Here is a 27,160-nt window from a genome sequence, read left to right as displayed (position 1 = left end):
AGTCAGATGGTTACAAGCACAAGATTCAACATATACCAAAATATTCATAGCATCATTTTTTAACAGTAGCAAAGAAATAGGAAAAAAAGTATGTACCCATTCACTGGGAAGTGACTAAATAGACTTTTGTATGAGATTTTACGGTATACCAAGAAAAAACTGTTTTGAGAAATTCAGGAAAAAAGAACAACTTTGATCTTGAATAAGTAGAATCAAAGAATATACACAATGACAATGATATAAATGAAAAGATCACATAAAGGAAGCTTAATTATGAACAATAGAAAAACAGTGAAGATCTCATAGAAAAGTAAAGATCGAGACTTTAGTAGAAAGAAAAAACTAAATTTTGCATACATTGTGAGATTTGTTTTGAGTCCTGAGTGTATTTGCTGAGTCACAAAGCAGAGTTTTGAAATAAAGAACTGATTATAAACACCAATAACTTTTCAAAATGCAGACAATAAAAATTAAAAGCCCATTTGCTATTAGTTAACATTCTAAAATCAACCATAGTACTTAATGAAACCTAATAAAATTGTTTTGTAAACGTGTCCCCAATTTCTAATCATTGGCTAACAAAATCCAGAAGTTTGGGAGCCTTTTTTTTTTTTTTTTGCGCCCATCTTTCTATATTAGATCTGCTCACAGAGAAAAGGATTTACAGAAAAGAAACCTCCTCCCAGGGAAGGAGTACAATTGAGAGACAACAGGACATTACAGATCTAATGCATTCTGAGGGAGTCTTAAAATTTCATCTAGATTATCTAGCAACTGGGAGTTTTACTATGCCAAGATAGCTAAGTTCCATTCTCACTATTTAATATTTAATAACAAGTTATTATAGAAAGTATAAGTTTGAAGAGACAAACTACTTTCAAAATGGCTAATAAGCTACACAACAAAAACACAAATCAATGCATGCCCTCTATTCCCCATTGGACATTCTAAACCAGAGCAGTTGTTCCTTCCTTCCAAAAATCTCCTTGCCAGGCTACATCAATGCTCTATTGGCAACCTTGTAGGCAGCTGCATTTAAGCAGAGAAATCCCTATTTTCAACTGAGTGCCACATTAACCCTTTTTTGGGGGGAAGAAAAGATTAAACCACATGAACAAAAAACCTCCTACAGCAAAGTAACCACAAGGTGGACATTACTTCAAATGAAGTAGTGTCAGAAAAACGAAGTGCACACTTCTAGAAATATTTATAGTCAAATGTATTAGTTCTAAATGTGGCAAAAAGTGGAAAATATTCTCAGCATATGAGAAAGAATCTCAGGTAGAAAATTAATGTGAAACATAGCCTTTCTAGTATGAATCCAACAAAACATTAGGTTCTTTCCAAAGTGAAGATATAAAAAGCTCTTAGCAGGTTTCGATATGCTAATGAAAGGCAACTGGGAATCTTCAAGACTTGGGAGTAAACTGGATCCAGGCCTAAAAATAAGCATTTTTGCCAGAAGGTATGTAATGGGGGGGGGGGGGGAAGGAGATGGATGGGGGAAGAAGATATAGTAAACAACAACGGTTTTTAAAAGGTGAGGAAGAATATTGAATACACAGCATATAAGGTTGGCAGGTTTTTACTAGCATTTAGAATTTGTTCTTGCATCATGAAAACTTCCCTCCAACATTTTGGACTATAGCCTCAGGGATCCAGTGCCTAAATGCTAAACACAAGTCTATCTGCAACTTGTTCCTACAGCCAGACCAATGACTAAGAAGCAAAGATTAGCCCAAATGATATAAAGGTTCTTAAGAGAAAGAATACCATAGGTGAGCCCAAGATACTACACAGAAGGCAAGCTTCCTCATCAAAAGGTTGAAACAGTAACCCCCTCTAGGCCAGATCCCCTTTCCCCCATCATGAAAATAGTAGATAGTTAAGAGGTTTTCTTTGATGAAATTGCAGAAATGTAATGTACATTAAGCTACTACGGAAAAGGGAGGACCTTGAACAAGATGAAAACGCTGCCATTTAGTAGGGTTTGTATTTTAAAGCATCTATTATAAAGAGTAACAGTCTTGGTCTGAGAAGTGAAAATAAAGGGGAACTGGGTATAAAGTGGGATAGAATGATTTCTTCAAGGCAACTCTTTCAAGGCAAGTCTCTTTCTTTCCAGTTATTCTAATTTCTTTTTAAAGACTAGTTACATACACAAGCCTGTCACCTACATCTCTTAAGGGAATTGGACAGATGTTTTAATGATTTAGGGCTTTCTTAAAATGGTAGTAGATGCTCTAAATTCCATGTCAGCTAAAGGCAAATTTTATAGTCCCATTTCTCTTTGCCTAAGAAAATACAGTTGTGGAATTTACTCCTAAATTTAGTTCCAACACTCCTACTTAGAGAGTTTTTTTCCTACTTATAGATTTTTCAGGAACAAAAGTCAACAGAATATCAAATAATCTATTACAAAAAAAAAAAAAAAAAAGATCTATTACTACAAAGGTGAAAACAAAACATAAAAATATACCCACTTAGCTTAGCACTGAAATTGGAGGGCCTTAGGCCTACTTCCTAAAGAGGAGTATCTTGGTACCCTTTTCTCTAGTTCCAAACCTTCCACAATTATTCAAGATTAGACAGAAAATGAAAGAATAGATAAATCTCCTTTCTAATCTAAAATCCAGACCACTGAATGTCTAGAGCTGCCTCCACTAATTCTAGACCAGAAGTTTCTTAACCTGGGGTCCATAGTTCAAAAGATATATTTCTGAGGAGTGCATTCATTTGGATGGGAAAAAATTCTGTTTTTAACTTAACATCTAACTAAAAATGAGCATTTCCTTCCATTTTAATTTTTAAAATTATTCTGAGGTTCAATAGGCCTCACTAGACTGCCAAAGGGGTCTGTCCAACTCTTTCTCTCTCTCTCACACACACACACACACACACACACACACACTCACACATACGAAGAATTAAAAACCTCTGCTCTAGGCACTTCCTTGGATCCTACTATCACTGTGCCTTAGTAATCTTTCAAAATAGATACCCATTTAAAGATTTAGATGGATAATTGATCAACCTGCAATTCAAATGATCCAAAAATCTACTCAGAACCTTAGGATGAAATTAAAGCAGAAAAAAGGACATGTCTATTCTCTAAATTTTTTCTACCTATTCAAATAAAAAACAACAATCCAAAGGGCTAAATCAATCATTTCACTGGTATGGTATGATTTACCATCCTTTCTTTTTAAATTTGGACTGGAGAGTCAAGGAAGAAAGAAGTATTGATAGAGTTTCTAAGAACCACTTCACTTTGGTCCTTAGCATGACACACACAAAAAGGAAAACGTTCCATTTTATTTTGAAAGCCTTAAGCAAGCCAAATCCCTAGATGCTCAAGTTGTGCACGTAAAAACAATCAAAGTTTCCTAATTTAAATTAAAAATTTAAACATGTAAGGGACTGTTAAAGGTATGATAGTTAGGCACTGAATTCAATTTCATTTCTAATTTTTAGAGTTGCTCTGATTATTAAAAAGGCAAACGGAGAAGTTTCCGGCTACTGCTAATGACTGTGATCATTTAAAATTGTGTTAAAAGTATATGAAAAAAATATTTCACAAATAAAAATGACTTCAAGTAAGGGAGGGGGAGTCCGTACCTACAATGTTACAGATTTCTGATCTTCTAGGAAAGCAACTAAGAATCTACTCACCCACACAACTTTCACTTTTTAAAAAATACATTGATTTCCTTTTAAAATTCTACAAATGAATTGAAAACGCGAGTATGCAAAGAGCTTTCTGCTAAACCCTATCGTCCCTAAAGAAATAAAAAACTAAAATCATTTCTTGTTTTCTCTTCCATTCACAAGTAAAACTACTTAGACCTCTTCATTCCAAAACTTTCGAAATAGTTTTTTTTGAGATTGGGGGAGGAGGAGGACGGGAGGGAAGGGGGGGAGAGAGGAGTCTTAGTAACCCAAGGTAGTTTTAAGAAAAGGCAAATGCAGCAGTCAATGGGGATCCATTTGTTTTCTTTTAAAAGGCAAAGCAGCAGGGCCAGTAGAAGAGAATGAGGCTCCCACCCACTGCACCTGGAAAAGTAAAACGGGATCCACCCAGGAGCATGAGGCTGAAACAAGACTAGGGGAGTTTAATCACACTCTGGGGGGGGGGGGGGGGGGGGAGAGAAAGGGAGTGGGAAACCACTACCACAGCTTAAGCTGCAAATCTCCTTGCAACTTTCCACGTCCACAAACAGGGAAAAAAAGTAAAATAAGGTTTTGGAACATATGAAAAGCCATCTGTGAAACCAGCTTTCGACCTCAAGACAAATTCCTGTCTCAACCCACACACAATACACCAAAAAACCAACTTTGAAAATTTTTTGTTACTAAAGGTTATGTAATTGTGTTCCCTTAGACCCAGAAGGAAATAATACAATCCGAAAATACACCAAAAGGCAAATTCACAGGACCGCTCTTACCCTCAGGAGCTGCTCAGCCAGCTCCCAGCGCTGGAGACCCAGAAGTTTGGTCCTTCTTGCTGTTTGGCTTTAAAAAATAAAATTAAAAGGAGCAGAAATTGAGAGGGAAACAATTGTTCCAAAATCAGTCAGCCTAGCTGAATCTCTCCCCAAACAGCCAGCACCTTTTAAAAATCCCTCTCGTTAGCAAAAATGTAAAAACTAGCTAGTCTCTCGTGCCCCTTCTGTACACATTATCCACACATACACACACCTCGGTTGCAGACTTCTAAAAAAAACAATCCTCTACGAAAAGGAATCCAAATCCTTGCCAATACTGCTGAGAAAGACAAATACAATAATGCAATTAATTTTTCTCCACCTCTTCCTCCTTTAAGGCTCTTTCCAATCTTCTTTCTCTCCTTCTCTCTCTCTCCTCTTTTTTTTTTCTTTCCTCCCAGATCCAACACCTAAAATGGAAGTTGCACCCAGCCAAAGGCAAGGGAGCCTGGGTGGTGACAAACTGGTCTGCCAGCCCTACCCCCTCGCTTTCCTAAGTGATGTCAGCCTTTGAGCGCTTCCAATAGAAACCAGGCATAAATCAGGGAGCTGACCTTATCCAATAGGAAACTTTATTATAGGAATTAGGGGAAAAAAAAAAAAAGAAAAGAGAAAAGAGACAGAAAAAGACACAGAACTTTTAAAAATACATATGCATTTATATAACATGTATATCTAGATAGATTGCAAAAGGAAAGGATATACAATCCTAGAGGAAGGATGGCAGGGCCTGAGCCTAGGAGGGAAAAAAAAAAAAAAAGGTGTTTGGTTTGGGGAATTTTTTTTTTAGTAATCTTTGCATAGAAACAAGCCTAAGCTATTTCCTGAGTTCTCTTTGATGATGGGACTGCGGGGGGTTGCCTTGTCTCCGCTTCCCCCTGCTTTCTGAATGGAAGGGGGGTCCAGGCAAAAGAGATGCTGGTTTACAGATCAAATTATTTTATTGTTTTTGGTTATTGGTGTTTGGTGAGGGTTTTCTCAACTTCCTATGTCCCTTCCTAAGGAGCAGCCCCCCCCATGAGGGGGGAGGGGATGGAGTTCAAGGGAGGGAGGGACAGAAAGCATGTATTTAGTCCATTTATGGGGGGGGGGCTGGAATAATCGTCTTTGAGCTAAATCACAATTCCATTGCTGGGATTTAATTTTTTTAATTGATTAGTTTCTTTAATATATGTGTTGTTTTTTTTTTCTTCCAATCAAAAAATCTGTGAACCAAATAGAACAAGTGATGTAGACTACAAAACTGCCCCGATAATTCAACTGGGGGAATCTCAAAAAGATAATTATGCATGTTTTCGTCATGATTTCAACTTAACTTGACCACACAGAATTCTTTTTATTCGTTTTTTTATCCAAACATACTGAGATATCTGGCATAAATTATGCTCTTCCAATGTCAAAGGTCAGGGGCTGTGTCTGTGTGTCTAAGTGTTTAGTATGGAATCCAGAATATAATATTCACTAAGTATTAAATTATATGAGTTGAGAACTTCCTTTTCAGAATGAAAAGGAAAAAAAAAATCCCAATTATCTTCGAAGGGGGATGATTTTGGATCAATTTACTCAGAACGCCACTTTTCTCCTCAAATTACTCCCCACCCTGCAAAATCCTAGGTGGCTCCCCGTAGGACAAAGTGCATTACCCTGGGCCCAGCCCTACACAATCTCACCCCACCCTACCTGTTCAAGTTTATCTCACATCTAGAGAAGAACACGCCCTTCCAATAAGCTTAATCTTGTCATTATTCCTAGAACAGCCCTTCATCTTTCAGCTCCCATTGCTGGACTATGGATGTTACCCCTAACTTAATTTTCTCTTCTTTCTTCTAAGCCGATTCAGACCCTATCCACTTGTCAAGATTCAAGCCCCACCTTTCACAAAAGTCTTTCCTTCTATATTGCTCTTTGAACCCTATATATAAAATAATCAGTACATAAACATTAGATTCAGTCTCCTAATATGAAATACCTGTACCCAAGGTTTTGTACAGGAATGAACCAAAAAAAAAAAAAAAAAAAAAAAAACAATGGTTAGGAAGTAATGACAACTTTGGATAGCTTTGAAAGAACTGTATGAGGATTTAGTCAGCTAAAGGATCATAGAATTGAGAGCCAAAAAGAGACTTTAGATAGAGCTCATTCTAGCCCAATCCTCTGATTTTATGAAAGAGAAAATTGAAGCCAAACTAGCCAAGTGCTCAAGCTAACAAATTCTTTAAATAGTAGAACCACAGCATTTAAAACCCTGACCTTCGGATTCCCAAACTAATGCAGTTCCTACTCTGGGCTGTTCTAAGAAACAGAAATGTAAAAATTCAAAACATAGTGAAAAAGCAAGTAATAAGCATTATGAAAATTGATCATCACAATGCATTGCACATAATAAGCAATAAATGTTACTTAAATGATTCACTTGATATCCTGCCAGATCAACATGGCTACCTGAGAAAATAGAAAGGAATGTGGGATATCATACTGTATATTACTGTTCTTGCAAAATTGCTTCAGATTAGCTCAGATAGGAACAGTCACATGAACTGAGGGCTACTTCATGAAAGTGCAGAACAAAGAAGGCAGTGTTTAAAAGTGAAGGCCATTATTGAATCTGTAAATAATGTTAAAATAAAGACACATAACAAATTACCAAATAAATAAATCTTTTAAAATATGGTAAAAAAAAATAAAAAGGTTCTTAAATTAAATTGATCCAACCTGCACCTCTTCTATAACATTGAATGGAAATCATCTCTACGGTAAATTAGAAAAGAATTAAGGGGGAGAGAGGGGACCTCTTCATAATATTTTCCATTTTGAAATCTCTATATATGCTAAATTCACCCAGAAGAATGTAAACTCTTTTCTTTCTGTCTGTCTGGCTGGCTGTCTTTTATACCCAGTACCTATCAAAGTCCATTACATATAACAGGTGCCTAATATTTGTTGAACTGCATTAACTATAAAAAGAAACAAAATTATATTATGATCTCTAAAGAAATGCTGGTTTTTTTTTTTTTAAAAAACACAATCTATTTTTCATTCAATTTCAAAACTCTCAATACTGACAAAACCAGCAGCAGCCGCCGCCACATACACAAACACGCAGATTGATCATTTAAAAGTTGGTGAAGTACATATATTGTATCTAGGATATACTGTAACACATTTAATATGTATGGGATTGCCTGTCATCTAGGGGAGGGAGTAAAGCAAAGGAGGGGAAATTTTGGAAAAGTGAATACAAGGGATAATGTTGTAAAAATAATAATAATAATAATAATAATAATAATAATAATAATAATACCCATGCATATGTACTATCAAAAAATTATAATTATAAAATTAATTTTTAAAAAAAGTTGATGAAGTAAAAATTTGGAAGAAATTTTAAAAGCATAAGCCTGAACTTAAAAAAAAAAATCACCACATATCTGTGTAAGACAACTGTATTATATTGGCCAATTTTACAAGTCTACAGGATGACTTTATTCTCCAGGATACTTAGCTTTGCCCTGATATCAACACGTTCCCAAGAAGATAAAGTATACTCTTAATCTCTTTGCTCAAGCTTCAACCCCATCTCAGTGGAAGGCCAATGCCATCATCTAGGGATAATACAATGAGACATTATAAACATTGAGGATTCTGTCTTCTTTGTTTTTTCCTGCTGGCTCCATCGAAATCTATCCCCCTTCTGTTCTATTTCCTCTCAACTCTTGCTTCCTCTTAAAATAAACACACACAGAAAACAACTTTGTGTTATTCCTTATTCACCTTTCTCCTCTATACTTGGATTGGTGTCCTCGATTTGTAGACATTTTTGAAAATATAAGTTGAATCATACACAATTCAGAGCTGGAAGAAATTGTAGGGACCATCTAGTCCAATGGTATTAAAGTGGAAGAGGATCCCTGTGATGTGCATTGACGTTGAAAAGCACAAAGTAACATTATGTCGTACTGTAATTTCATCTTGTTAAACATTTCCTAACTACATTTTTAGCTGGTTCAGATCCCACTCAGGGATTTTTGTCATGCTTATAGGCCATAAATTTGATACTTCTCCATCTAATCCAGTTCCAATCGATCAATGATGGACAGAATCAGCTCCACCCAGAGAAGGAACACTGGGAAATGAGTGTGAACTGTTTGCACTCTTGTTTTTCTTCCCAGGTTACTTTTACCTTCCGAATCCAATTCTTCCTTTGCAACAACAACAACAATAAAAAAAATTCAGTTCTGCACATATATATTGTATCTAGGATATACTATAACATATTTAATATGTATGGGAAAGCCTGCCATCTAGGGGAGGGGGTGGAGGGAAGGAGGGGAAAATTCAGAACAGAAGGGAGTACAAGGGATAATGTAAAAAATTACCTATGCATGTGTACTGTCAACAAATGTTATAATTATAAAATACTTCTCACTAATCTAATAGATTGATACTTCTCACTAATCTAATAGATCTAATAATCTAATAGAACTCCTTCATTTGACAAAAGAGGAAACTGAGACCTAGAGAAAGCAAGTTGCCCAGAGTCCGGAGAAGCAAACCTGGAAGAAAATAACAGTAATACCAACCATCAGCTCAGTAGCGCCACTCCTCAAAAGACCAGTCCATCAGCCCTGTCACCAACTGCCGCTTCTCCTGCCCAGCCTTTTCGGGCCACACTCCCCTCTATGTATCTATTAGAACAAAACTCTAAGAGGGGCGAGGCTCCTGCTTGGATTTCTCTCCCCAGCCCGGCACATTCACCCACATCCCTCAAAGCCAAATCCAAGCTGCTTCAATTCCAGCGGCTTCCTCTCTTTTTTATCCTTCCACCTTTCTATTTTTAATGTCCCTTTGTTACCTCATTCTAATGTACTCACCCTTCTATCTGTCTTCCTGCTTTCAGCCTCGCTTTTTATCTTTGGAAATCTTCCTTTTCCATCCCTGAAACCACACCCCTGGAGATCTTTTTATCTGACCTGTTTCGGTTTCAGCCAGGCTGAATTAGACATTATCACAGAATGTCGGGTGCCCGGGGCCAAAGGGTCACCGAGAAAGGCAGAGATTTGTGCCCAGAGAAGCACCAGCGGGCCCTCAGCGGGCAGTTATGGCTGGAAAGCCCTTGCCAGGCTACTCATTTTAGGGTAGGGGCTCGGAGGACCCCCATCACAGCCAGAGCCACCCCCCACCACCCTGGCCCCAACACCACAGGCTCTTAGACGTGCACTTCCAAAATGGTCAGGGCCCTGCCCGGGCATCCCGCTGGCAGAAACTCGGGAGAGCGCCGAAGGAGCTCGGGGATCCGGGGCGAGGCCTGCTTCTACAAGGGGGACAACCAGGCTGGCTCACACGGCCTGGTGTTCACGAGGGAGAGACTCATGGGCACCATGGATGGTAAAAATGACTCCCAGTACCGCCTGCGGCCCCAGACGAAAAGCACTAGACAAATGCCTCATTCACCTCCTCCCCCCACCACGAGCCCAGGGGGGAGGCGCTGTTACTATTTCAGTTTCACAACGTCAAACAATGTAGGGGGGGATGGGAGGACAGAAAACGCTCTGGGGATCCCCGTGCACAAAGATGGACCCTTTGGAGGGATTTAGACCTGGGGGGGTTGGTCTTACAAGCTCATCTAGCTCATTTTATAGATGAGAAAACTGAGTCCCCCCCAAGGGTTAAAGGTCATTTGCCCAAGGTCACGAGGGCAAAAAGTAAGAAGCGGATACTCCTAGTCTAAATCCGGTCAGTTTTTTGTTTTTGTTTTTTTTTTTTCCGTTGCCAACCCCTCCTCCCATTTTCCAAAGAGGGACACTGAGGTCCCGGAGGAGCCTGAGGAGGTGGTTTTCAGCCCCAGCCCGGGGCTTCTAGGCTCGAGGACTGGATCCCGCACGAGAGGCCCGTAGCCCGGAGCTCTCCTGGCGGCGCCGCAGGCCAAGCGACCCCTGGGGGCGGGCAGGCGGGGACGGAGGGTCCCTCGTTTACCCCAACACTCTCCGCCTCCTCGCCTGAGTTCCCCGACCACGGCCTGGGCCGTGGAAGCGCCGGGTTGAGCTCGCGCTGCCCCCTCGGCCGCGCCCCCCTCCCGCCGCCGCCGAGGCCGCCTCCCCAGCCCCGGCCTCCCGCTCCCGCCGCCGCCGCCGCCGCCGCCGCCGCTCCCGCCGCCGCCGTCTCAGCCTCGAAGGCCTGAGAAACGGAGCCTCATTCCTCCCGCCCAAACCGGTTCTCCTCTCGCGATTGGGCCCCAGCGGGGCCCCCGAGCCAATGGAAACGGCGTTGCCGGGCAGACTCGAAGGGGGAGGATCTCGACGGGGAGGACCAGCGAAGGCCATTGGGTGGGGCCGCCCGGGACCCCGTTCCAATCGAGTGGCGAGGCGGCGGCGGCGGCGGCGGCGGCGGCGGCAGCGGCGGCGGCGGGGGGAGGGGGGCACGTGGCCTCTCGGCGCTGGCGCCGCGCGCTCGGAGTCGCGTGTCCCGCGCTGCCCCCTGCCCCCCGCCTCCGCTGCCCCGGGCTGCGCGGCGCCGCCCGCACCGCCTCCTGCGGTCGTCGCCTGCACCGCAAGATGCGAACCGCGGGCCCCCCGCGTGGCCGCGACGACGGTGAGAGCCCGCCTCCGCCCGGCCTCCCAGGCACCCCTGCAGCAGGAGTTCGCCCCTCCTTCCACGCCCACCTTGGCTCCTAGGTTCCCGCTGCGCCCTCGGGGGGTCAGGGCGGGAGCAGCCCCTGGCTGTCCTGGGAGCTCGCGCGGAGACTGGAGAAACCCTGCCTGGGAGGGACGTCTGCCCGGCGGACGCCCTGGAGGTGAAGCGCCTGCTGGGCCCCTCCGAGCCGATGGAACCCGGGGGAATGGAAGGCGGCTGGCACCCGGGTGGACTTCCCATCTGCCAGCCTGCGGGAGGGGTGGGGCCCCGGGGGCCAGTCCGGGAACCCTGAGGGGGAGGGGAAGGAAGGAGACCCAGGGAAGCGGAGCAGGCCCTTCCCCAGGGGCCTGTGGTTGCCCAGCGCCCCTTCCGGCCTCCCTTGTAGGCCTTCTTGGATGGGGATGGCCCGGCCGAGCTCCCTAACTCCCGCCGTCTCTTCCCCGCTAGCCTTGAGTCCCCCTGGGCGGAGGGAGCCGCGTGGCGCGGGGTGCACAGCGGGGCAGCAGCCACGTCCAGCTTTTGCAGTGAGTGGGGATCGGAGGGAGGGCCCAGCGCCCGGGCTCCCCCCGCCCTGAGACGCGACAGCAGGCACGCGCCCAGCCGCCCAGCAGGTGCCTGGCGCCCGTGCGCCCGGGCATCGTGGCGCTGGCGCGGCCCCCCAGAGAAGGCCTCCCAGGAGCCCCCTCCCCAAGGCGCCTCTCCCTGCGGAGCCGGGCAGCTAGGTGGGGCTGGGGGATACCTGGTCCGCCACCAGCCCGGGAAGCGTTCCTCCAAAACGCGGTTATGAAGTTCATGTGGCGAGTCACATGCTGAGCTGGGAGCGCAAGCAGGAAAGGGGCACGTGTGCCCGTAGGCGGGTCTTCGGGTGTCCCCCGGCTGGGCCGGGGTGGGGAAGGGCCGGCCCGGCGAGGGCCCCGCGTGGGAGCGGTCCGGAGAGCTAAATCCCCGCTGGGCGAGCCCCGCTCCAGGGGACTCGGGGAGAGGCTCCCTTCCGAGTGAGTTACGGAGCATTAGCCGTGCTCCTTTCCCCTGCCCAGCACAGGGCAGGGGGCTGTTTCCGGACCCTGCCTGGGGAGGCCTATGGATGGACTTCTTCCCAGAATAATGTTTTTAAATGCATAAAATGAATATACAGGAAACCGGCTATTATTGAAATGGAGTTATCAAAATATTTAAAAAGCGGTTTAGGGACCCCAGGTGAAGAGCTTGTTCTGGTAGGGATTGGTGCCCCGCAGGCAGAGACATTCCAGCTGCCATGGGTCAGCCCCAGACTTCTGGTCCTGGCTCGCCTGGCTTCCCAAACCCCCTGCACCCCCTGCTGGTTAACGGGGACACGTCAGGCCGAGCCCTCCTGCTTAAGGCCTGGCACTTGGGAAACCCAAGTGGCCTTTGCCAGGATTGTCTTCGGGTCAGTTTGTTGGGAAAGGCCTGCCGCCCCCGGCCTCCTTTGTGAAGAAGGAGGCAGGCGCGATGGCAGGGGGGAGTCTTGGGGCATGACTTTGTGATCTGCAAGGCCACTGGCCCCAGTCAGGCCCCTTGTCTGTAGCTGGAAGTAGGGGCAAGAGCTTGAATTCAGGAGAGACCTGGCTTCAGTTCCCACCGAGGCAATTAGTAGGTGACTGAGAACAAATTCCTTCACCTTTTATTTTCTCACCTGCAAGATGGGGGAGCAGCGCTGGCCCCCATCTCACTAAACTTAGGGGGGCGGCGGTGCAATTGCGAGTAGTTTTCTCCTTCCAGGGCAGCCCAGTGAGAAGAAAGAATCAGTAAAGCATAACCGAGTCTGAAGCACCGTGTCTTCCTCAGCAGGTACTTGATTTGTGAACTGACAGAAGGGCGTTTGGGGCTGTCACCATGTGTTCTTCTGAGAGCCCCAGAATCCTCTACAGGAATCCCAGGCTCCTTCGCTTAGCTTTTCTACAACTCCATCACCAGCAACAGAGTGGTGTCTTCTGTGATGTTCTTCTGCAGGCAGAAGGTAAGAGGCTGCTGGGGGGGGGGGGGGGGAGCTCTGGGAAGGGGAGGAGTTTCTGAGCAAGATCACAGAGTTGCCCCTTGGGAAGGGTCCTCAGTGGCCATCTGGTCTGGCCTCCACCCAAAGGGATGGCCCTGATTCAGGGCACTAAAGACCTTCAGGGAGGGTACTCTCTACTTCCCAAGGCAGGTCTGTTTATCCGAATGTGTTTCTAGATACCAAGCTTCTCTTCCCAGCTTCTACCTAATGTTTCTAATTTGGCCTTCTGGGGCCAAGCAGAACAAGTATTGACAGCCCTCAAATCCTTGAAGATAGCCACCTCAGTCCCACCCCCCTCCTTCTCGTAGCTAATCTTCAGTGAATGATTGAACAAATGGATGCTGGGTCCAGCTTTCAGTTAAGAAGTGAGGATTCGGATATAAAAGCAAAGATAGTCCTTGTCCTCAGATCACAATTTAGATTCTCCTGGAACATAGGTCCCTGTGTCCTTAGAGTGACTGGGATGGGGGATGGGGAAGGGAGCCAGAGGAGAATAGGTTGATACACCCCATCCAGGAACAATTTTGATCCTGGACCTAGAACCAATGAGGAGTAAAGAAAAGAAGTCTAGGAGTACGGGGAGAAGGCCTTGTTTGGGAAAGAACGAGTGCGTGGAGAGATTGATTCGGGCTTTTCCTGGAAATAGCAGGCCGGTCCCAGATAGTGGAGTGGCCCTGGCAGGGAGGTGTTTTAGGCCTACCCACAGGGCTCAGCCATGTTAAAATCTTGGACTTTTTGTTTATGCAGCTTCTATCAGTATTCACCCTATACAAAAACAGATAAACTCTAGATAAAAGTTTAAAATATTCATGCATTAATTCGTTAATACATTCAAAGTAATAAAGCTATTATGTTTTCATGTAATTTTAGGAGGAACTTTTATAAAACAAAAAAATTGAGTGAGAAGAATGTTATTGTTTTAATTTGCAAATTTCTTTAATGGCTTCATCAAAGGCAGCTGGATTTTCTTATCTGTTTCTCCATTCATTTTATTTCAATATATTGTTTTGCTTGAAGTTCAGGAAGAAATTCTGGCCTTATTCAGCTATGTGGTTGGAAAAGGGAGTATTTTAATAGACAGATCGTATCTAAGTATTAATTATGAAAGCACATTTGAAAAGATTTCCCATTCCCTCTCTCCCTCCCTAAAAAAATAGAAGGTTTTTTGGACCTTCAAAAAGAGGTCCACAAATCATGCTGCTCTAGGGGAGGGTATAACTTAGGGACTACGAGATGAGGTCGGACCAGAGTTGAATCCAGTGGGGCTGACACCTTTCCTGGAAGTATTAGCCTCATCATCCTGCTGATTCAGATTGAGCTTGTGGTCCACTAAAACCCTCAGATCTTCAGACTAACTGCTAATCACACATACACCCTCGTACTTGGGAAATTGGTTTAGTAAACCCAAGTATGAGAGTTTCCATTGAATTTTATCTTAATAGAACCATGTGAAAGCTCTAGCTTATTGAGATTTTAGATGTTGGCTTTTATCCTATGTGTTAGCCAGGCTTTGTTGTTATCTGCCGCAAGTTTGATAAAGCATACCACATATGCCTTTATCTACATTGCCGATAAAAAAAGTTTGCCATCCTAAACTATAGAACCGAGGAAAGTGTGAAGGTGGAGAAACTGGCTTTAAAGCTCACCTCTGCTACTTCATGCCTTTCAGCTCTCTTTAATTGCTTAAAGGTAAACTAAGATTTTGGGGACACCCTGTATATGAAACTAGGGATCCAACATAGACACCTGGGGCACTCCACTGGAGACCTCTTGCCATGGGACATCAAACCATCTATTACTGTGAGTCTTTCACCAGTTCCAGATCTTCCACGGGAATTGTGTGAGATTCTTTACCACAGTGGACAATTTGGAGTCTGCAAAACCCGGGTTCAAAGCCATCCTGAGAGCCTACCTAGCTATATCTGACCATAGGCAAGTTCTTCATCTGCAAACTGTTCTGAACCACAGCCTTCTTCCAGGATTGGTGGGAGGATAAAGAGAGATGTCATTTATCAAGCTCTTGGCACCTAAGGGGAAATTCTGGATCTGGTTTCAATGACAGTTTAGATTGGAGGATTGGTTGCTGGTGCAGACACATGGAAACCTGAGGGTTGATACTTTCTTCTGGAGAGTATGAGAAAGGAGAAGGATGTCGGAGGAGAACTCAGAAAGTAGAGTTGTGGTAGGACCCCCTCACATGTCACAAATGCTATTGCCTGTATTTTTGCCTAGGGTGGTTCTGCCCTTTCCAACCCAGAACAGTCTTATCTTCTCTCTTGTACGGCTTCCCATCCCTTCCAAGCAGCCCACCTGCCATCCTGCTCACATTAGGGGAAACACTTTTTGTTTCTGTGGGTGCCCGCACTAGCTGCCCCAACTCATTCTGAATTTTAGCACTCTGGGGGCTGTTGTTCATTCTCTGGGATTCTTCCTTACCATTTATGGCTCTTTTCAAAAGTTAACTTTTAAATTAATTTGATTTGAGAATTATGAAGTGTTATATGTGTTCTCTGAATATCTATCTACATAGGTGTCTTCATGCAACTCCAGTTTTTCCTCCTTATTGGAATTGTTTCCCTTTCTGTCCTCAGAATTTCCTGTTCCTCCTTCCCAGGCTGACTTTCCCTAGAGGATTTGAATCCCTGGAATGCTGCCTTCCCTTCCTCTAAATTCTGCTAGCAGATCCTGCTGACAGAATGTGACCATCTTGCTTCTCCTTTCTCATAAGCTCTTGAAGAAAGTAGACGGGTCAACCCCAGGGTTTCCACATATCTACCCCAGCAACCAATCCTCACGTCTAAACTTCCCTGTCATCAAAAACCAGATCCAGAGTGGAACTTCCCCTTTGGTAGGTTTTCCACTTTTGATGGATGAAATTTTGAAGACAAATTAAGAAGGCTGTCTGACTTTGGTTGAGAGAGAGGGCTCCAGCAGAAGCCTAGAGAAGTGAAGGCTCCCCTTCCTACTAGGCCAGACTAGTGTTTCCCGGACTTCACTCTTTCCTGTTCTTATGTCCAGGCTGCTTGTAGCGTACTTTAAAGATAAAATTGCCTTTGTTTCTTCATCTCTTGATCTTTCAGAAATTTTTACTTTTGCTCTTTGTACATTTCTGACTTCCTGCTGACTCCCTCCCCAAGTAGTAACAACAACCATGATAATGACATTTATGGAGTACCTTAAGATTTACAAAGAACTTCACCTTTTCTCATTGATATTCTTGATAAGCCTCTGAGAAAAGTCATATTATTGTGCCCTTTTACAGATGAGGAAACTGAGTCACTCATAGGTTAACTGACTTCCCCAGGACCTCACTACTAAGACATATCTTAAGGCAGTTGACCTCAGGTCTACCTGACTCTAAGCCCAGCACCCTATCCATTATGTAACAAATGCTATTGCCTGTGTTTTTGCTTACATTTATTTATTTTGCAAAGCAATCTGAGTTAAGTAATTTGCCTAGGGTCCCACACCTAGTATGTGTCAAGTTGTCTGAGGCTAGATTTGAACTCAGATCCTCCTTATTCCAAAGCTGGTGTTCTATCCACTTCCCCACTTAGCTTCTCCTACATTAATTTCGGGGTAAAAAAAGATATATATATATGTATGTGTATATATGTGTATGTATGTATGTATGTATGCATATGTATATTTAATATAAAAACCAAAAAACATTCCCATATACACAACAAAACACAAAATATCCCATTTCCTTATATTTGTTTTTATAAAAGCATATAATACCACACCTACTTGTAAAATTATCCTGTTTGTCCTGCTTCTTTCTGAGCTTTGTTCTTTTTATGCATTTTAAAGAACCATTGCAGTGATGCTCCTTGTCTAAACATCAGCAAACCCTGCAGTTGTATGTGTGACGTCTGCTCCCTGAATCCTACATCGGTCTGCCCACCCTCCTTTCTATGATTTATCCATTACCCTTCCTCATTAAGTTCGGTACTGGATCACCATTTTTTCTCTTTCCCAATTCCTATCTTCCCACTTAGGAACTTGAATATACATATTTATATTACCCCAAACACCCAAACTCTTAAATCTGATACATTTCTATCTCATCCTGTTAACATGTATGTTCAACCCTCTGTGCACTTTAAGTAAGACTAAGATTTTACCTAATATTCACTTTCTCCTCCTACTTGATCCTCTATACTTTTTAGATTGTTTTTCTTATATATCCCAGTTAGGAGAAAGTTGTACCCTCTTCCCCCTCCTTTCTGAAACTAATGTATTCCTATTACTGATCTTGTCTTTCTCCTTTTCAGAACAGTCTCAATCATTCATCTCTCCTTGTGAGTTTCTCTGTTTTTCTGATTTAATTCTCTTAGTACTCACACATTAAAGGCTCAAAGTTCTGAAGGACACGCTTTTGTTTTCCCCATTAGAATGTTAGCATTCTTTCAGTGTCCAATTGCTTTTCCTTTCTAGATTCCTCTGTACTCTGCTGTTTGCATTTCAAAGTTGCTTCAGATATGCCAGAAAGTCCACTCTATATTCCAAAGGCATGTTTTTGCCCTTGGAGAATTTCGCTTTGCAGGTTAAATTAGAAGGCTAGTCTGTAATTTTATCTCTTGCCTTTTAGAATATTGTGCTCTCAGCATCTCCCTTTTTTAAAGTAGGAGTTGCCAGGTTTCCTGTGAGGACCTTCCTGGTTCTCTGGTACTTGAATTGCTGCCTTCTGGCTGCTTTTGAGCTCTGACTTTTGCCTGGATTTGGGGTGGTGATCTCTTACAGGGGGCAGTGAGTGGGTTATTTTATCCTGGCTCTGATCGATGTAGGCAGTTTTCAGTTGTGATTCCTGGATTAGAATATCCAAGTTTTTCTTTTGGAATCTTGTGGTTTTTATGGAATCCTTTCTTCTATTTTTTTTTCACTCTTTTGATTTTGTCCTAATATTTCTTGCTATCTCATGGAGTTTATTTCTTGTTCAACTTTTGGTTTTCAGGAAGTTCATCAATTGGCTAAGGTTTATCACTTTCCCTTCTACAGTACTTCATTTTTTATCTTTCATTTCTTTTGTGTTAGGTATTAACTGTCAAAAATCCTTTATTTTTTATCCCCCTTTGAGGCTGTGCTTAAAAGTTGTAGCAGAATTCTTGTTTTTGTGAGATTTTTAGATTTGTAATCATTTTTGATACTGGTCCTTTAGTCAGTGTCTCTGGTTTATTCATTATTCAGGTTTTGGTTCCTGAGTTAAGGCTTTGTTGAAGGCAGGCTCTGCTTTCCGGGTACTTTTGGGTAGGGTGGTTGACCCTGCTTGTTCTTGCTTTATGTCCCCTGGGATCCATTTCTTCTCCATCTTTGAGGTGCAGAATACTGGGTTTCAGGGCTTCCTATGTCTTTATCAGAACAGGGATCTAGGAGCCCTGGAGTGACCTTTTTTGAGTTGGAGCCCTGAGACAAGCTGCTTCCTAGGACTTCTAATGATCTTGCTGGGGGGTTTCTGATAACCCTAAAGATTTCTGGGTGAGGCTTCGACTTTTGTTGCTTTCAGAGAGAGAGCAGTATAGACTAGAAAGTACCTCTGCTTTGGAGGGCTGCCATTGGGTCTGCTAGTTTCCACCATACACACTCTATCCCTATTGCCTATTGTTTTGTTTGTTTGTTTGTTTTTGTTTTTTTGTTTGTTTGTTTTTTTGAGTTTTTTGGTGAAAGTACTTACTTAAAAATGGTCTCTTGTTGGATTTTTTCCCTCTTTTTTTGTTGTGAATTTAACAGTCAACAACAAACATAAATATTTTAGTATATAAAGAACAATAAAAAGGCATAAAAGAAATTGAGCTATTAATATACAGTTTAGAAAGTGTATAATATGATTTTTAATAAAGTAGATCATTTTAATGAAAAAAAAAAAGGCACTATTCTTCCAGGAGATATGTTTTAATCCGAAAACTTAGTCTTTAATGGATATTAACATGTCTTGCCTCGGGTCTGCCTATACTTTTGCTTTATTTTTTTTAAGTGAGTTTTATTTTATTTTTATGAAGATCTGCCTTCTTTCCAACATTTCTCCCTTGTCTTCCTCCCTCTCCAAGGAAGTGATAGACATCTCATTGGCTTTCTTGAGTTTCAAAGTTTTTGCTGCAGTAGGTATGTGGGAAGCTGGTATCCATCCAGGCTTCCATCTTGGCTGGAATGGCCTCCTTAATTAGTCTTTAGTCAGAAATCTCCACTGTGTATTACCTCCAGACTGTTGAATTTGATGTATGTCTGTACATGTATGTTCATGCTTCCTTATGTATTGATAGTGGAGTCTAGGAGTTTTACTACTGGCTCCTTTTAAAAATTTTGTTTCTTGAAAACATTTGGGTGTCTCAAATACTATTCTGATTAGAGTTATTTTTTATGGCACATATATGTATAAGTATGTGTTGCTTTCTCCCTGACCCATCCTCTATTAGTCAAGCCCTTTGATTAGATTCACAGAATACTAAGCAAATATGTTCGTGCCAGCTCTTGCTAGCTCACTCCATCTCTGGACAGAAACCTGTTAAATGCTAAACTATGATCCAGAAATCTATGGCCCTTTGTGAGACACCATCATTTTAGTCAGCTATATACTTCCAAGTGAGTTTTCTTTATCTCTTGCTTTCAGTGCCGGAAGTGAGATAAACCCCACCTGCCCCACCAATGGGCCTTGGTCCTCAGATTTTTGGCTAAGACTTTGTAATCTTTCTGATGATTTATGCCCATCCATCAGAAGAGGAAGAGTCTTCTCTTTGGACAAGTTGGAAGGTTCTCAATTAGGTCTTGGATAATTACTCCCAAAAGACAACAGACCTTTCAGTTATTATCATGTTAAAAAGTTTCAGTTGCCCCTCAGGAAGGAGTCACCAAAAGGTCTCTTTTTTTACCTGACAGCTTTTGGGGCTCTGTTTTCATCATTCTCAGGAACAAAAGTAGCTGCCACTTCCTCTCCCTTTTCTTCAGGAAGAGGGATCTTTTTTTTTTTTTTTTTTTTTTTTTTTTTTTTCAAATTATGAGTATACAGTTATCTCTTCCACATCATGACTTTTCCCCACTTCAGTTTCAGTATAGCAAGGATCAGCATAAGAAATTAAGTGGAAATTTTTGGAAGTTTTTCAGATGATACAGAGAAGGTTTAAAAACCCAGAAGTGCATAAAATATATGTATAATGTTGTATAAAATTAACCCAAATTATACGGTAAATTATTGTAAACACCCCATGAAAAAATCATTCTCATGGGACGAGAGGAAGGCCAAATCATTTTTACACAGATTTTCTCAAACATGGGACTATAATGCCCTTAGCCCCTGAGATGTGAAATAACTGTACATTCATCCTTTACCTTTTCATCAGCCTCAACTACCACTTCAGATTTTTTCCCCTCCATGAAAACCTTGCTTCCATGTGAGGGGAGCACTTTATGTCCCTGATAGCATGAACTCTGTAGAGCCGTCCCATGAGTTTCTTCATTTTCTCTAGAGAGAAAGATATCAACTTATACTTGGAACAGACAGAAAACTTTCTTAAAACAGAAAGTCTTGAATCCAGTAACTGCCTTAGATCATTCTCATATGGCATTGTGGGTGACCTATTGAGACTAATAGACTACTGAAGGGGCCTGAAATCATTTTTTTTTTTTTAATGGCATTTTATTTTTCCAAACACATGCAAAGATAGTTTTCTTTCTTTCTTTTTTTTTTTTTTTCCTGAGGCTAGGGTTAGGTGACTTACCCAGGGTCACACAGCTAGGAAGTGTTAAGTGTCGGAGGCCAGATTTGAACTTGGGTCCTCCTGAATTCAGGGCTGGTGCTCTACCCACTGTGCCACCTAGCTGCCCCTGCAAAGATAGTTTTCAACATTGACCTTTGCAAATTTTTATGTTCCAGATTTTTTTTTAGCATTTTTAAAATTAATTTTATAATTATAATTTTTTTTGACAGTACATATACATGGGTAATTTTTTTTTTTTTTTACAACATTATCCCCTATACTCACTTATTTTCCGAATTTTCCCCTCCTTCCCTTTACCCCCTCCCCTAGATGACAGGCAATCCCATACATGTTAAATGTGTTATAGTATATCCTAAATATATCTGTGTAAAATGGAATTTCTTTCTTGTTGCACAGTAAGAATTGGATTCAGAAGGTAAAAGTATATGTTCCAGATTTAATAGCAGCAATCTACCAGGGTTCTTGAAGGATCAGTGAATTTGATGATTGTAAAATTTAATGCTGGGCACATAGTAGGTCCTTAATAAGTGGCGTGTTTCCTTTCACATATTATTTTATCTGCTCTCCTCTGTGTTAATCTTTGCAGCCTCCCCTGCTAAAAAACAAAACCAAAAAAACCCCACATCCTTTATAAGCTGGATCTCCATCCATTATTAGGGAAATTTATTTTTGAATCCAAATGTAAAACTTAGCACTGATCCCTATTAACTCAGGACAGTTCTCCAGCTGGTTGAGTGTCTTTTGTTGTTGTTGCATTCTTTTCGATCCTTACTCTTAGCAACTGTGGTCTCTTCCTACAAGGTGTGACCTATCATCCCCTCTTACAGAGCATAGGATGTGGTGATCTCTGACCCCTGTAATTGCTTGAGGGCCAAGTGGATTGCTCTTTCAGTATCCTTCTCTCTTTCCCCGTCTTCGCTCCCCGTCCCCAGATAAATTGAAACACTCTGCTAAGTGCTAGGAATAAGTACTAGCCAAGAGGTCTTGCCCTTGAGGAGCTTACTTTCTAAGGGAAGAAGACTATTTAGGAAAAAAGGCCAAAGTGTCCAGTGAGAAGTAAGTAGACCTGTTAATAACTAGTAGTTAATATGTATATGTCTTCCTTAAGAGTTATGGATTTTTTTTTCTTTTTGGTAAATACATTTTTTTTTTTAACATGCATTTAAATCATTTATCCCTCTTATTATCTTGACTTCCAACAAAGGCCTCTTCATAAGCATGCATAGTCAACAAAACAAATTTCTGTATTAACCTTCTCCAAAAATATATGTCATGTTAAGTTCATCACCTCTCTGGAAGGAGGGGAGTGGTGGGATCTCCTTCGGATTCTGGGCTTGTCATTTATCATTGCACTAACGGAGTCCTTTCCAAACAGTTTTTGATATCATCTATATAAATTGTTCTCCTAGCTTTGCTTATTTTCCTCTGCATCAGTTCAAAGAAGTCTTCCAAGCTTCTCAGAAGCTATTTTGTCATTTTTTCTGGTACAATAATATTCCATTAAATTCACATTATAATAATTTAAATTTCTAAGAGAAAACCCAGGGGAATTTCCCATTTGGAGTGATTACGAAAAGAGATTTTAAAAATCTATTTTGGTGAGCATTTCTTTGATATCATTGGGGTGGGGCCATAGGGTTGTAGGCACAGTAGTGGTATTTCCCTAGGAATTACACCTCTAAACTGCTCGGAAGATAGTCTCCATTTGTTGTTACATTTGGCTCAGGGATCCGCTTCTTTTTTGTTCTCTTGGAAGACAGAAGCACAGTTGGGTAGTTTAGGATGTAGTATTTCAGAGGGGATGCGGGCCCAGGAGTCAGGAAGACCCCACATCCCATAGGCCTCCCTGCCCTAGTATTCCAGGTGGGATCTCAGGTAAGTTTCCTCCCTTCTAGCTAAGCCCCATTCTTTATAAAGTGAAGAACTTGATCCTAAAGAAGTGTAACATCCCTTCTGGGTCTGACAGTGATTCCAGAACTTGTTCCACTTCAATTTGAGGCTCCATGGAAGAGGAAAGGAGGGTGGAGGGTGGGGGTGAAGCACTATGTCCACTTGTGACACTGATGTGTTTGGTGGGTTCCCCTCCAGGTGAGGCAGTCCCAGCTCACTGCTGCATCCTCTCAGCCTGCAGCCCCTTCTTCACCGAGCGCCTCCAGCGGGAGCGGCCGGCCCAGGGCCGAAAGGTGGTCTTAGAGCTGGGGGGCTTGAAGATTGGGACTCTGCGCAAGTTGGTGGATTTCCTCTACACCTCAGAGATGGAAGTCTCCCGGGAAGAAGCCCAAGATGTGCTTTTAGCAGCCCGTCAGCTTCGAGTCTCAGAGCTGGAGTCGCTTCAGCTGGAAGGTGGAAAGCTGGTTCGGGCAGCCCAGAGCAGACGCTTAAATCGGGAATGCTTGCAGCCGCCACCCCCTGCCCCCATCTCCGCCCGAGTGGTGGGCCCCAGCCGCCGCCCCCGCACTCCCCTCCCTCCTCCCCAAGCTGCCTGTGCCCCTGGGGGCGGGAAGCTGAAGCTCTTAGGAAAAGAAGAGGATCCCCAGGAGGAAAGCAGAGGGCAGAGCACAGAGCATTTGTCCGAAATGACAGACCCCTTCCCCATCAAGGGGAAGGCCCGGATCTGCCCTCCCACACAAGCAGAGAGCTCTTCGCCTAAGAGCCAGGGCCAAGGCCCCAAGGAGAACCGGAGGGTGCCGGGCCCCGTAGCTGCCGAGCTTTTCCCCCCCAGCCCCATTGTGGACGAACCTCTGCTGCCCAGGAAGATCAGGCTGAGCCGCACAAAACTCTCCCCCGACGTTTGTTCGGCCAAGTCCCTCAGCGCCGTGACGGGGCCCAGTTCGGCCCCCGCGCCACCCAGCCGCCGCCTGTGGCGACAGAAGACGTTGAGCAAGGAGATCACCGAGGAGGAGCCGGGGCCCGGAAAGGGCGGCCTTCTGGAGGGGACCTCCAGTCCTTCCCTCACCCCCAAGATGGGCGGGAATAAGAAGCGGAGCCCCGAGGCCAGGGCACCCAGCTCCGACTCGGCCGAGGAAGGCCAGGTCGGACGGGTCAAGCTTCGCAAGATTGTGAACGGCAGCTGTTGGGAGGTGGTCCAGGAATCTCCGTCCAGGGACTCTCAGGAGAGCCAGCTGACCCCCGGGCCTGGGGGGGAGTCCGGGGAGGAGACTCAGGGGCCGGGCCTGGGCCTCATGGAAGAAGAGAGCAAGCCGGCCGTGGAGATGAGCCTGTGCTCGCTGGATTCTCCGGCTTGCTCCAGGCTCCAGGAGACGCTGCTGGCCGCTGGCCAGTTTCCAGAACAGGCCATGGTGAAGTCAGAATTTCCAGACATCCCCGACATGGTGGGCAAAGAAGCTCTGTTGGGCGGAGACTGCAGGGAGCCCTGTGACTTTGTCCCGGCCCTACTGGGCCAGCCCTGTGAGGCGGAGGAGTACCGCATCACCAGCGCCGCCGCCACCAGCGAGCTCGAGGAGATCCTGGACTTCATGCTCTGCGACTCGGACATCGGGCCCGCCGTGGACTCCCTGGAGAGTCCCAGGGCTGGAAACTCGAGGACCCCCACCTACCCGCTCACCGAGCCCGAGAAGAACTGGGTGGAAGGAGAAGAGTGGTGTCTGCCAGACGTGGAGCTGTGGCCCAGAGAGTTTGCGGGGCTGGAGAAGGACTCCGTTAAGGTGAGAGAGGATAAGGGATCCGTAGAGCCTCTTAGCCCCCTCGTGGCCTCCCACGGCAGTGAAGGTGAAGGGCTGGCGGTGGCCGCCCCCTGGACTTCGGAGCCGGCGACCCCCGGCCCCCAGCCGGACGTGCAGGGGGAGAAACTGCTGTGCCCTGAATCCCCTGTCCATTTCCACGCACCCTATGGAGACTTGTCCCCTCCCTGCTCCAGCTGGGTGGACACTAGTTATGGGAAGCCCTCGGTCACTGATGACACACTGTACCCGGAGGGAGTAGCCTGCCCGGAGGTCAAGCAGGAGGAGCTGGGTAACTCGGAGAAGCTGGCCCTGTCCCCCGCCAGCCTGGAGGAGGAGGGGGAGATCGATGTGGTGGACTGGACCGCGCAGGTCGGGCAGGTGCCCTTCCCCAGCCTCTGCGTGTGGCCCGACCCCTCGTCCGAGTCAGAGACCGAGGTGGACGTCTTGACGTAGGCCGCGTCTGCTTGGCTGAGAGTCGTAGGCTGAGGCAGCAGAGCAGGGGCCGGCCTGGGGCAGGGCCAGGGGGGCTCCGGCCCGGGAGGGGCTCGCTCCTTGCCGCGCCGACGCGGGGAGGGGGCCCGGCGGATGAAGGGGCGCTGCCATGGATTTTGATGGGGGGAGTTGTACATTTTGCAGTGACAGCCCGTTCTGCCTGACTTTGGAATAAGTGGGACCCGGAGCCAGAAACCCCAAGGCTTGGGAGGGACCCCTGGGACAGCTCGGCCCAGCTGCAGGGGGAGGAGGAACCCGGCGCTGTCCCGGCCGCGGTTCACTCGGCCATCTAGAGGCTCTGAGGGGAGCCCGCGCTGCAATCAGTAATAAACACCTTTCAGTCCCCCCAACCTAGCATGTGTCTCTGGGCCGGGGCGCGCATCGGCCAGACGCCCGGGCGTTCGCGGCTGCCCCAACAAACAGACGCGGCACAAGGTATGCGGCACCCCAACTTTTATTAGTCACGTTAGAGGGGGGAGGGGGCCTGCAGCCGCCCCCGAGGAAGGAGCTGTAGCTTCGGGGCCGTGACTGGCGCTTTGGTCCCGGTCCGTCATGGATGCTCCCGGGGCAGAGGGCTGCAAGCGAGGGGGCGGGGGGGGGGGGGGGAGGAAGGAAGGGGGGCTGGGAACAACCCCGTCGGGGTCAGCCCTGCTCGGGCCTCGTCTAAGCCAGCTGGGTCTTCAGCTCCTCCACCACCTGCCCGGGCTCGGGAAACTTCAGCTTGCGGGGAGGGCCCTTCTTAATCCCGGTCCAGAGCTCCACCCCTGGGACAGGAAGAGACAAGGGTGAGTGGGGGAGGGGAGCTCGGCGCCGCGCCCCCACCTCCCAGGCCGGGCCCGCACTCACGGCTGCCGTCGGGGCGCTGCAGCGTCACCTCGAAGCTGCTGCGCCGGGGCTTGGTGGGGTTCAGCAGCACGGGCAGCTCCGGGCGGGCCAGTCGCAGCGCCTGGCCCACGGCCTCGGCGTGGCGCGCGTACACGCGTCAGCTCTGGCTGTGGAGACAGAGGGGCGTGAGCCGGCGGGCCCTTCCCGCCCCGGGAGCCCCCCTCCTCCCGCCCCCCCTCCCGCGCCGCACCAGTGCTCAATGACCACGCGGGCCGCTCCCGAGGCCGCCTCATCGCCCTGGGCCAGCTTCTCCGGCTTCTCGGGCGCCTCCTCGGCTGCCTTGCGCTTCCTCCCGCGAGGAGCCATGGCACGCGTGGGGACAAGGCACGTGCGGATCAGCCGGCCAGAATGCCCGCGTAGCCGAGTTCGGCGAGAGTGAGCGATGTGCGCAGCCTCTGGTCCCGCCCTCCCCCGCGTGGGAGGCGGGGCGTCTGGATGCAACCACCGGCGGCAGAGCGCGGGGGGAGGGACAGTCGGGGAAAGATGCCAGGCGTCTGCCCTTCAACAGCCCGTGGACCCTCTGCCTTCCCCTCCTTCTCTAAGTGGTATGTCCCTGTGTACATCTCCCCACTCTCGCAGATGTCCCCTTCCGCCCTCGGCCACGCCCCTCCCACCCTCCCTTCCACTCTGCAACCGCCCCAGCACGCACTCCCGTAATGAGTCCGTAATCCGAAACCCGGGAGTCCAGAGTGGCCTGCGGCCGCAACTGGCCATTTCCTTCTCTGGCTCATTGCTGCAGATGAAGAAACAGCCCCGCCCCTGGCGCGGTGCCAGGTTCAATACCCGCCCTACTTGGGGCGCCTCAGGTTCGGTCCCGGAGCCCGGAGAGGAGCGATCGCGGAAAGAGCTGCCAGACCCGAGGGCAGCGGCGGAGCCGGCCGCACTTCCGTCTAGTGAAGGGAAAACACTTCCGGGAGCCAATCTTGGGCTCCCGCTCCGCGAAGCCCGTCCCGAAAACCAAGCCCCCACGGACCACGGGTCCAAGTTCGGGGTGTTCTAAGGCTCCAAATTAAGTAATTCTTGAGAAATGCCAAGCAGCCGCTCAGCCCATCAGACGGGCCCGGAGGCAGTGGCAGGGTGGCCTTCCAAGGTAATAGGGATGCTGTTGGGTCCCCAGAAGTAAAAGTGGTGAGACAAGACAGGAGGGCAGCCCTACAACTGCCCCAAGGGGCCACGAGATTTGGGAGAAAAGGCTTTGAGAGCCCTGATGAACCCAATGCCACACCATGAGGTGAACATGGAATCTCGCCCTCCCCTTCA

At 46.0% G+C, this 27,160-nt stretch overlaps 3 protein-coding genes across 28 annotated transcripts in view; 1 reads left to right on the top strand and 2 right to left on the bottom strand.

The window, feature by feature from the left end:
* CTNND1 (catenin delta 1) overlaps positions 1–4,962 on the bottom strand; it is a 50,883-nt gene extending 45,921 nt beyond the window's left edge. For 5 of the 23 annotated variants that reach the window (XR_012483776.1, XR_012483784.1, XR_012483780.1 and 2 more), the window contains exon 1: positions 4,807–4,962. The gene's annotated coding sequence lies outside the window, so the exon portion shown is untranslated. Of the gene's footprint in view, positions 1–4,445; positions 4,513–4,698 lie in introns of all 23 variants that reach the window. The other 18 variants (XR_012483762.1, XR_012483772.1, XR_012483773.1 and 15 more) reach the window with 7 other exon arrangements.
* Positions 602–26,471, bottom strand: SELENOH (selenoprotein H). Of its 2 annotated transcripts, XR_012483786.1 has the most exons (4): positions 26,091–26,466; positions 25,862–26,007; positions 25,462–25,779; positions 602–626 (listed from the first exon to the last, which is right to left on the bottom strand). XR_012483786.1 is itself a non-coding variant. In XM_074276835.1 (3 exons), the coding sequence occupies exons 1-3, from the start codon at positions 26,204–26,206 to the stop codon at positions 25,679–25,681; spliced, it is 363 nt and encodes a 120-aa protein (XP_074132936.1). In that variant the 5' UTR covers positions 26,207–26,471; the 3' UTR covers positions 25,454–25,678. The 2 variants fall into 2 exon arrangements, 1 of the variants encoding a protein (XP_074132936.1); XM_074276835.1 differs by lacking the exon at positions 602–626 and having other exon boundaries at positions 25,454–25,779; positions 26,091–26,471.
* BTBD18 (BTB domain containing 18) lies at positions 10,921–25,396 on the top strand. Of its 3 annotated transcripts, none has more exons than XM_074276826.1 (3): positions 10,921–11,072; positions 12,924–13,092; positions 22,929–25,396. In XM_074276826.1, the coding sequence occupies exons 2-3, from the start codon at positions 12,969–12,971 to the stop codon at positions 24,974–24,976; spliced, it is 2,172 nt and encodes a 723-aa protein (XP_074132927.1). In that variant the 5' UTR covers positions 10,921–11,072; positions 12,924–12,968; the 3' UTR covers positions 24,977–25,396. The 3 variants fall into 3 exon arrangements, with proteins under 3 accessions (XP_074132927.1, XP_074132928.1, XP_074132926.1); XM_074276827.1 differs by having other exon boundaries at positions 10,921–11,274; XM_074276825.1 differs by having other exon boundaries at positions 10,921–11,274; positions 12,921–13,092.
* Positions 26,472–27,160: the final 689 nt, after the last annotated feature.

This window comes from Sminthopsis crassicaudata, chromosome 6, assembly GCF_048593235.1.
Source record: "Sminthopsis crassicaudata isolate SCR6 chromosome 6, ASM4859323v1, whole genome shotgun sequence".
NCBI classification, from domain to species: domain Eukaryota; kingdom Metazoa; phylum Chordata; class Mammalia; order Dasyuromorphia; family Dasyuridae; genus Sminthopsis; species Sminthopsis crassicaudata.
The sequence above is the reverse complement of the archived record's forward strand: the minus strand, read 5'-3'. Positions and strand labels throughout refer to the sequence as shown.